This window comes from Monopterus albus, unplaced genomic scaffold (genome assembly GCF_001952655.1).
Source record: "Monopterus albus unplaced genomic scaffold, M_albus_1.0 scaffold117.1, whole genome shotgun sequence".
In the NCBI taxonomy this organism is placed as follows: Eukaryota; Metazoa; Chordata; class Actinopteri; order Synbranchiformes; family Synbranchidae; genus Monopterus; species Monopterus albus.
This window is the reverse complement of record NW_018127997.1, coordinates 828404-839445: the sequence shown is the minus strand read 5'-3', so window position 1 is coordinate 839445 and position 11042 is coordinate 828404. Positions and strand designations below refer to the sequence as shown.

General features: G+C 39.2%; 1 protein-coding gene across 7 annotated transcripts in view; it reads left to right on the top strand.

Annotated features, from left to right (window-relative positions):
* The window catches only part of ryr2a (ryanodine receptor 2a (cardiac)), a 252899-nt gene that overhangs the window by 139887 nt on the left and 101970 nt on the right, over positions 1–11042 (top strand). For all 7 annotated transcript variants that reach the window (XM_020611714.1, XM_020611710.1, XM_020611711.1 and 4 more), the window contains 9 exons: positions 850–995; positions 2108–2222; positions 2938–3070; positions 7071–7174; positions 7747–7882; positions 9573–9759; positions 10362–10473; positions 10559–10679; positions 10817–10986. In XM_020611714.1, the coding sequence (XP_020467370.1) occupies positions 850–995; positions 2108–2222; positions 2938–3070; positions 7071–7174; positions 7747–7882; positions 9573–9759; positions 10362–10473; positions 10559–10679; positions 10817–10986 (1224 nt within the window). The remainder of the gene's footprint in view (positions 1–849; positions 996–2107; positions 2223–2937; positions 3071–7070; positions 7175–7746; positions 7883–9572; positions 9760–10361; positions 10474–10558; positions 10680–10816; positions 10987–11042) is intronic.

Sequence of the window (11042 nt, the reverse complement as noted above, 5' to 3'; positions counted from 1 at the left end):
GACTTTTCCACAATATTCTAATTTATTGAGCTGCACCTATATATATAAACTGCTGGTTTTAAAGAAAATATTAACATAACTTTGAATATTCATATTAGTCATCTTGTGAAAATATACCAGTACAGTAGTGTCACAAAGTAGGATATCACACAAATTAGATCTTTAATTATTCTTCTTAAAACTTTTTTTTTACTTTGACTGCTTTCTGCCAGAGATCGCCACAGTGGACTCACTCAATCTGCATATTTAATTTGGCATTGTTTTTACAGTGGATGCCCCTCATGCATGTGAACCGCGAGAACATAGGCACAGAGAGAACTTGCAAACTCCATATCCACTGTCACCTCATAGCAAGCATAGAAGGTTCCGGGTTCAAGCCCGATCTCACCCGGGGCCTTTCTGTGCAGTCTGCATATTCCCCCTGTGCCTGCGTGGGTTCTCTCCAGGTACTCCGGCTTCCTCTCACAGTCCAAAGACATGCAGCTTAGGTTGACTGGTGACTCTAAATTGCCTGTAGGAGTGAGTGTGGGTGTGTGCGGTTGTTAGTCTTTAAGTGTCAGCCCTGTGATAGACTGGTGACCTGTCCAGGGTGTACCTTGCTTCTCGCCCATTGTCAGCTGGGATAGGCTCTGCACTCCACGATCCTATACAGGATAAGTGCTATAGATGATGGATGGATGGATGGATGGAATTTAAGAGAATAATATAAATGACTAGAGAAATCATAGAGGGAGGGAGAATTCTTTCTGTTAAATTGTCTGCTGTGTGTACAACTTCTCACAGCAAAGTTTCAAGTCTCTAACAGCAAAGGAAATGTTTTTTGTTTTTTTTTTATATCTCACTGTCCAGGTACGGGCTATTCCTAAGACTTACACTATAAACGCAGTATCAGTTGAGGATACCATCAACTTGTTGGCTGCTCTGGGTCAGATCAGATCCCTGCTGAGTGTCCGTATGGGAAGAGAGGAGGAAAAACTGATGATCAGAGGGCTGGGGTGAGTATGTTCTCAAGTATGTCTTCACCCTAGCCCTTTTTGTTGTTGGCATGAAACAGGCATGGGAGAACTGGATAAATATCAGTGGTGATCTAAGTGAAAATAATTCTTTAACACTGTAATTATGCGTTAATCTCTTTATTTTCATGTATACTAATACTGTTTCTTATTTAGTATTTGACACTTACAATACACTGTAAGATATATGACTGCCTAGTCAAATATCAAATTGAATATTCCACCTCTTTTTAATGGCGTTCATTTGGCTCAAGCAGAAATAAGAGCCAGCTTATATACAGTAGCTGCTCATTTATTACCACTTCTGGCTTTTATAATTTAGCCAAATTTTAGTAATGTTTTAACCTGATATTGGTATGTGTGCATACTGTATATCATATATTCAAGATAATTATACTAAACCTTATAATTTCCTGACTAGAGAATGTGCTTCACTCCATGTTCAGAGGTATGCACCATGTTTAATTGCACACATACTTGTTTTGTTTGCATAAAAATTAGTTTAAACCATTTAAATCTGTAGAAGGGGGGGACATGGAGAAGGGGAAAGAGAAAAAAAAGGACCCTACCAGGCAAAATTAAATCATAATGCCAAGAAAGAGTATGTGGACAAACTAATAACAATAAATAACATAGATCCATTTGACTTGGCAGATCAAAGTTGGATTGCAGCTTGTTTTTGGACTGTGAGTTTAAAAGTTATAAGAAGCTCATGAACAGTTTTGCAGAATCTGGGTGCAGTCTCTGCTAAATCACACGGTTTGTCAAACTGGGAGGGCACAGTGATGATAGATAAGGAGCGTGATCCCCTAGGCATGACACATTTACCCAAAATTCAACATGGTCTGATATCACCTTCACAGTCTCCATAACATTATTTAGATTTTTTCTGACATGTTCCAAAATGGAATTTAGCAATAAGACACTAAGAAGTGTCAATTTTGCAATAATATTACCTACAGGTAAAGAATCAAACCATGAAGCAGTGGTGAAGGGTTATTGTGATAATAAATGTGTCAAAAACTAAGATTTTTAAAGTTTATTTTTAAGTAAAGGATAAGACATTTCCTTATATATTGTATGTTCCTCTGCAGTGATATCATGAACAACAAGGTGTTCTACCAGCATCCTAATCTGATGAGAGCTCTGGGGATGCATGAAACTGTCATGGAGGTCATGGTCAATGTTCTTGGTGGAGGAGACTCCAAGGTATGAAGTATGCAGAAACTGCATACTTGCTGTTAGTTAAAGGGCGAGTTAGCTTTAACAAACTCATATAGTTTAATGTGAATTACTGCTGAGTAACTTGTGAATTTTCCACCAGAGATTAGTGGTCTTATGATTACTATGTTTTTTTATTTTGATTCTGAAAAGTGACTGGTAACTAAAGCTATACAATAAATGTAGTGGAGGAAGAAGTACATTTTTTATTTTATTTGCCTCTAAAACATAGTGAAGTCGTAGTAACAGAAAATGAAAATATTCAAGTAAAGTGCAGATACCTCACAATTGTACTAAAGTACAGTACTTGAATAAATGTACTTAGTTATTTTCCACCACTGTAAGCAACAATATACAAAAGGTAGCAATGCACTGTTGCACAGTTCTGATACCATTGGCATTATCAGCCTTAATAATAATAATAATAATAATAATAGGTCGGTGTAAAGAGACTTGCAACTACCCAGTTCTACTGCCTTAACTTTAAATAAATAGGCTATCACAGAGGTTTCTTTACAGTTTGTTTAAGGTGTTTTTCCAGACATTTTTCAAACTTTAATCTATTAAAGTTCTTAAAACCTGAACCATATTTATATAAATAAACTAAGTGATGATAAAACATTATGCAAAATATACCAGTTACAGTGAGAGCATTTGGTGCATATTTGTGTAACAACCCTGTATATGATGTGTGTTTTTACAGGAAATAGCCTTTCCTAAAATGGTGGCCAATTGTTGTCGGTTTCTTTGTTATTTTTGTCGAATCAGTCGTCAGAACCAGAAAGCAATGTTTGACCATCTCAGCTACCTGCTGGAGAACAGCAGTGTTGGCCTTGGTGAGTGCGTGTGCATGTCTCTTATCCTTTGTGTTGCTTTTGTTGTGTTTTTCAACTTCTTAGCCAAAAAGTCTTCCCAATCTTCCTTTAAATTATGTCATTGTGCTTGTTTTCACAATATGACTATTATAGATCCCCCTTTATTTAATTTCAGCTGTTTTTATTTCAAAATGCCATGCTTCCAGTGTTTTTCCAAATTATTTCATAATGGCATTTTTCAGCAGTAAGACAGTGCCTGTCAATCAGTGCAAACTGGGCGGGGCCAGTTATGTCATTTGCTCCTTATTTATTCAGAAATAGGTCTGGAGGTACAGAAACTACTTAGGTGGTAGTATGGACCTGAAAATATCAGTGCAACTGACAAAACAAGACAGAAATCTTCTGGCATGGCATTGTTCTAGCTTGACTGGCTACGGGTAAAGTGGTGATATTGCCATGTGTCAGGTTTTACAGTGGATGGGTTGTGGTTAGGATAGCAATGAAGAAAGTGACTACATACATTAATAAAACATTGTTGTTGTCAGCATTATAACTATTATTTTATTTCGTAGATTGTTAGCTATTACTCTGAGTCAATTTAAAAACTGTTCAGCTAAATGAAACTTAGCTTGAAAGCAGTGGAAATAGCTGTATACTGTGACAAAGCATGATGCACCCAGGTGTTTCATGTTAAAGTTAGTGACATACATAGTATTTGATATCTACGTACTGTATATCTTTTTCACAGTGGTATCATACACCACAAAGCCAACTCATTCAAAAATTAGCCTACACATTTTTGTCATGTTTGCCACGACAGCATGTACAATAGAGGATACATACACGTCTAAAACAATGATTATTGTGGATGTAGAACTGTCTTTGGACTGTGGGAGGAAGCCTGAGTACCCAGACCGAACCCACGCAGGCACCCACATGCAAACTCCGAACAGAAAGGCACTGGATAAGCTTGTGCTTGACTGAAGAACGTTCTTTATTTACATTTGAACAAAAAGTGGCATGTCCAAAATTATTCATACCCTTTGCAAACTGTCACAGTCTATGGGAAAATCTAAAGTTCTATACCATTCCAAATAGTCCAAGCTGTTCTAAAGCATCCTAATTAGACTGATTCATTACGAACAGCTGTTTTAATCAACTCAACACTCTGCAGGTGGTTTGTGGACATTCATGGCTAAGAGAAAGGAGCTCACAGTGGACCTGTGGTTGCGCATTGTGGCTGCTCATAAGTCAGGAAAGGGCTAAAAGACCATATCCAAATGTTTTGAAGTTCCAGTGGCTACAGTGCAAAGTATTATTACTAGGGGTGTGCATCTCTCCAATACATGACGATACGAGATGATTTCGATACATGGGCTATGATATGATTCGGAAACGATACTTTTTAAAATGGAACAATTCGATTCGATATGATTACACTATGATACGGTTCGATTCAATGGGGTATGATGCAATCAGATAGTTTGTTTAAAGCAGACGATCATTTTACATTGTGAAGCAACATAAGTCAGTTCTATAAATGTGAAATTGCTTGCTATAGACTACAGAGAACAAGTACTTTTGACATGTGAATTCAGCAACATGCCATGTTCATTAGTGTAACAGTACACTTTGAGAACTTTACAAAGCCCCTCTGATAACAGAAAATATTCAAGCTCGTTATTGGCACAAATTAAAGCCAAAGAAACAACTAAACAAGGTGAAAGAAATACAACTTCTGGAAAAATTTGTATAGCCTCAGATCAAAGAACAATAAGTTACTGAGGTTGAAATGGCAAACTGTAAGCGCTTGTAAAGTGCTCTTTTGTAAATTAACATGCATCTACGTTAAGAAATCTTGCACTAGTGCATTTCACTTTTTTAAACTGCCATTTCACTATGTGTAAACAGAAAACAACTATCAAAGTAATATATTTTTAGTTTTTCTTTGAGACAATATATGCGTGGTACACTCACACATGTACACACTATTACAAACCTTCCTACCTTTTCTCCATACCTTTGACTTTAAGCTTGGCGGTGCATTGTAGACCGTGTTGTCGTCCATGCAGGCGGCCGCAGTTACCCTCAATGCGCCCACCTGGCTCAAAAACTGCGTCCGCCATGCTGTCGCAAGATTACCGTGGCCGGCGCACAGGTTACGTCGGAACAAGGCTGCAAAACTAAAAAACTAACCGGCATGCACTGACATGTCCTATGCTGCTGTGTTTATTTCTTTGCAACATCAAACCGGTTTATAATGTTGTAATGGGGCCATCAACCGATTCAGCGCACATTTGGCCCGATTCGGACTTCGTCTACCGATGGACTCGTATTGTTTTAATTCAAATTCGATTTTCCGATTCATATTGGTTATTTGTTACACCCCTAATTATTACAAAATACAGGACGTTCTGCACTGTGAACAATCTCAGAGGATGTGGTCGGAAGCCAAAAGTTATACCTGTGCAGGCCAGGAGGAAAGTGAGAGAGGTAAAAAAAGAATCCAAGGATCACCACCAAGGCCATCCTGATAAATCTGGGCTCTGCTGGTGGCAACATCTCAAGGTAGACAGTCCAACGGACACTGTACACCGCTGGGTTCCACGGACGCAGACCAGATAAGGCACACAAAAGGCCGCTCTGCCTTTGCAAATGCTCATCTGGACAAAGAAGAAGACTTCTGGTCTTCTGTTTTATGGTCAGATGAAACAAAAATTGAATTGTTTGGCCACAATGATATAGCCTTCATTTGGCGTAAAAAAGGAGAAGCCTTCAACCTTAGGAACACCATCCCCACTGTCAAACATGGTGGTGGGAACCTAATGTTTTGGGGGTGTTTTTCAGCCGGTGGACCAGGGAACCTAATCACACTAAACATATACATCAAAATTCTCCACAACAACATCAGGCAGTCTGCAGAGAAACTTGGCATTGGGCACCTGTGGACATTTCAGCATGACAACAACCCAAAACACACAGCAAAAGTGGTGAAGAAATGGTTAGCAGACAAAAACATTAATGTTTTGCAGTGGCCCAGCCAGAGTCCTGACTTGAATCAATTTAGAATCTGTGGAGGGAGCTAAAGCTGAGGGTGATGGCAAGGAGACCCTCCAACCTGAAAGAGTTGGAGCTCATCACTAAAGATGAATGGGCAAAAATACCAGTGGAGACATGCAAAAAGCTGGTCAGCAATTATAGGAAGTGTTTGATTGCTGTAATAACTTTTTGTTCAAATGTAAATAAAGGTTGAGAAATATTTTTTTCCGCAATGATGTCTCTTATACATCGTATTATTATCTTTTGGGAGACGCCTGTGTCATTTCCTGTCAAAAAATACTTGCTAGTTGAATAAAAGTAACTAAGTCAGAATTTGCCAGGGGTATGAATAATTTCGGGCTTTACTGTATAAATTTTTAAAATATAATATTAAAGGATTCTTTTTCAGGTTTGATATATGGAATATGTTATATTAATTAATGTTTTGTTCCATTTAACAAAACTGAAGCAATTTCAGTGAGAGCTACTGTATAGTAAAACTAGCAATACAAGTGTGAGATACAGCATAAAAGTAGTGACAAGTATATATGTGAATCAGCATTATTCACTTCATCTGGGAGTGTTCTAATAGTTTTGTTCATTGTTATAAAGTATGTAAGAAACGCAATAAATTCTCTTATTCACCATATTTTTGAAAATGATTCTTGTACTCTCCTTTCTTACAATTTTTCGAGTGTTCTCTTAAGTTTGTAATTATTTTCTTCTTGTAAAGATATGTGTGAAAATGCCACATGGTTACTTAACTGTGTGTTTTCCACTGAGAATTTAGAATCCTTATGAAACTATTTTATTAGAGCAGAACTTCGTTTTAACCTATTTTTATTCTATTTTATAGTTTCTTCCCTTATTGCTCAGACACTATTTGGTGTTTAATCAGAGTGGTGCACCTCTGTTGTTTTTTTTCATAATGGACACCTTGTGTCTTTACTTGCTTCCATAGTAATTCTTTTCCTCTTCTCAGCATCTCCATCCATGCGAGGCTCTACTCCTCTAGATGTGGCTGCAGCATCGGTCATGGATAATAATGAGTTGGCCCTGGCTTTGAGAGAACCAGACCTGGAGAAGGTGAGGTGGACTAACCACAAACAGACAGACAGACATACAAAGACAAGGTATGATAAAATATGGCTAAAATTCAGTGGTTGTTTCATAGAGTGCTATAGGGATGAAGTATTTTTGTAGGTTAACCCAGAAGTCCACATCACCGTGGTTCCTTCGACAAAAGCCAGTGGGATTTTTCCATAGGCTTTTGGATTGTACAAAAGCTTTGGAAACTTGCACAGTTTTGTTCAGCAAGATGATCTTCACAAGTGAACACCACTTTTATGATTTTTGAAACCCGACTACGATCAGCAGCAGTAAAAATCTATTGTTAGGCAAAACAAACTACACAACAATCACGTAACTTCAGCATCACCACCACCGCTTCCAGTTTGTAATTTGATTTAGTGCACTTACCTCTACTACGCAATCCCTTCATCTTAGAGTGACCTGATCTAGCTCGTGATCATGGCTGTGTCAGTTAGTAAGTGTAGTTTGCAAGTGTGGAAGTTTAAATATTAGTCTTTACAAAATTATCTAAGAAATCACTTTCAGTTTAAAAACATTCCACTTTTCAACTTTGTTTGCCTCTGTAGGTGGTGCAGTACCTCGCCGGCTGTGGCCTGCAGAGCTGTGTGATGCTGGTGCGTAAAGGATACCCTGACATTGGCTGGAACCCTGTAGAGGGAGAACGCTACCTTGACTTCCTACGCTTTGCTGTCTTCTGCAATGGTGAAAATTTAAACAGTTTGAATTCACAAGTTAATATTTTCATCCACTATACTGCTTATCAGATTTGTATTTTCAACTACAAACTGTTGTTCCTCTTCACCAGTGTAGTACAGTTGGGAAAAGAATTATTTGATCCCTGCTGATTTTGTAGGTTTGCCCACTTACAAAGAAATGAAGGGTTTATAATTTTTATCATAGGTTTATTATAAAGGATAGAGACAGAATATCAACAAAAATCCCCAAAAGCACATGATACAAATGTTATAAACTGAGTTGCATTTCAGTGAGTAAAATAAGTATTTGATCCCCTACCAGCCAACAGTAATTCTGCCTCCCACAGACTGGGTATGTGCTCAAGTGGTGCCCAAATTAGTCCTGTCAATTTAAGAAGGTGCTCCTAATGACAATTTGTTATGTGTTAAAAAGACACGTGTCCACAGACTTTATCTATCTTCCATTCAAACCTCACCACTATGGGCAAGACAAAAGAGCTGTCAAAGGAAAGGTACAAGATTGTAGACCTGCACAAGGCTGTAATGGGCTTCAAGACCATCAGCAAGAAGCTTGGTGAGAAGGAGACAACTGTTGGAGTAGTTATTCACAAATGGAAGAAATACAAACTGACCATCAGTCGCCCTCGGTCTGGAGCTCCATGCAAGATTTCACCTCATGGGGTAAGGATGATCATGAGAAAAGTGAGGGATCATTCCATAACTACACAGGAGGAGCTTGTGAATGATCTCAAGGCAGTTGGGACCACAGTCACCAAACAAACCATTGGTAAAACAGTACGCCACCATGGATTGAAATCCTGCAGCACCCCTAAGGTCCCACTCCTCAAGAAGGCACATCTACAGGTCCATCTGAAGTTTGCCAGTGAACATCTAAATGATTCAGAGAAGGATTGGGAGAAAGTGCTGTTGTCAGATGAGACCAAAATTGAGCTCTTTGGCATCAACTCGACTCGCCGTGTTTGGAGAAAGAAAAATGCTGAGTATGACCCTAAGAACACCATCCCTACAGTCAAACACATTAGGCTTTCTCTGCTAAAGGTACAGGTCGACTTTGCCGCATCGAGGGGCCAATGGATGGGGCTATGCATTGTAAAATCTTGGATGAGAACCTCCAGGACACTGAAGATGGGTCATGGATGGCTCTTCCAGCATGACAGTGACCCAAAACATACCACAGCAACAAAGGCATGGCTCAAGAAGAAGCACATTAAGGTCATGGAGTGGCCTAGCCAGTCTCCAGACCTTAATCCTATAGAAAAATTTATGAAGGGGGCTGAAACTTCGAGTTGCCGGCAAACAGACAAGAACCCTTAAGGATTTAGAGAAGATCTCTAAAGAAGAGTGCACCAAAATGGCTCCTGAGATGTGCACAAACCTGGTGACCAGCTACAAGAAACATCTTACCTCTGTGATTGCCAAAACGGGTTTCTCCACCAAGTACTAAGTCATGTTTTGCTTGGGGATTAAATATTTATTTTACTCACTGAAATGCAACTCAGTTTATAACATTTGTATCATGTGCTTTTTGGGGATTTTGTGTTGATATTCTGTTTCTATCCCTTAGAATAAACCTATGATAAAAAATTATAGACCCTTCATTTCTTTGTAAGTGGGCAAGCCTACGAAATCAGCAGGAGATGTGTTTGGCATCAAGTATGATACTTTTCTGTGGTCAGGTGAAAGTGTTGAGGAGAATGCCAATGTTGTGGTGAGGCTTCTGATTCGTCGACCAGAATGTTTTGGCCCTGCTCTTCGAGGCGAAGGTGGTGATGGGTTGTTGGCAGCCATGGAAGAAGCCATTAAGATCTCTCAGGATCCCTCCAGAGATGGTCCCTCTCCTACATCTGAGAACAGCAAGACATTGTAAGACAACATTAGTTTTAGATACTGATAATTTAAGGAGGAAAACTTGCTGCATTTAGACTGTATTTGTCTCTTTCTATTTATGAGGGGTCATTTAAAATAACTCAGTACAATTGTAAACATCCATTTGATCTCTCTTCTAACCTGGTCCATGTCCATTTACTGAATGAACAGAAATCAGCACACTGTAAGTCATTTGTTGTCTGAATGAAGAATTATGGGAAGGAAATATTCTCTTTATAATACAGGTTGGAGTAGAAACAGTGCAGTTAGGTTTACCAAACAGCCTGCTGAAAGCTCACAGACTCCTATGAGCCTTCATGCTGAAAATGTTGGTAATGCCATTGTCACTTCAGTTTGTAAAGGATGGTCTCATATTTACTGGATCATGAGGGAGATAGAATGCAACTCTAAAGCCATGGCTACCTAGGTTAGTTGGGTTAGCTCACAGTATGGTTCAATACAAAACTAACCCTCCGGAAAAAAATGGAATTTAAAATTCAAATGTGTTTAGGGAGAAAGTGAGCTTAAGTATTCAGTTGTGTGAAATATTATTGTTTACATGCTTACTTGTGTGTGTGTGTGTGTGTGTGTGTGTGTAGTGTTGAAATGCTAGAAGAAGGGGAAGATGATACTATACACATAGGGAATGCCATAATGACATTCTATGCTGCCCTCATTGACCTGCTGGGTCGCTGTGCTCCAGAAATGCATGTGAGTGACAAAACACAAGCACACACACAGACTCATGCATGTACATACTGTACATACACAGGCTAACCTGACCATTCTGTATCAGCTAATCCATGGAGGTAAAGGTGAAGCAATCCGTATCAGAGCCATTCTGAGGTCTCTCATCCCTATTGAAGACCTGGTGGGAGTCATCAGCATTCCATTCTCCATGCCCAACCTAGCTAAAGGTAAGCAAACCCACCAGCACCCACCCCACCTGACATTCAGCGATCCAGTATAGGATCAAGGATGATAATGTGCAGACACAAATCTTGTTCTTTTTGTGTGTAAATATGTGTGTATGTTTGTACCTGTGCCTGCACAGATGGGATGGTGGTGGAGCCAGACATGTCAGCTGGTTTCTGTCCAGATCATAAAGCAGCCATGGTGCTGTTCCTGGACCGGGTCTATGGTATAGAAGACCAGAATTTCCTGCTTCACTTGCTGGAAGTTGGGTTCTTACCTGACTTGAGAGCTGCTGCCTCTCTGGACACTGTGAGTGTTTCTCTGTACAGTAACCTCTTTTTTTTTTAAATGGCTTCTTAACCACT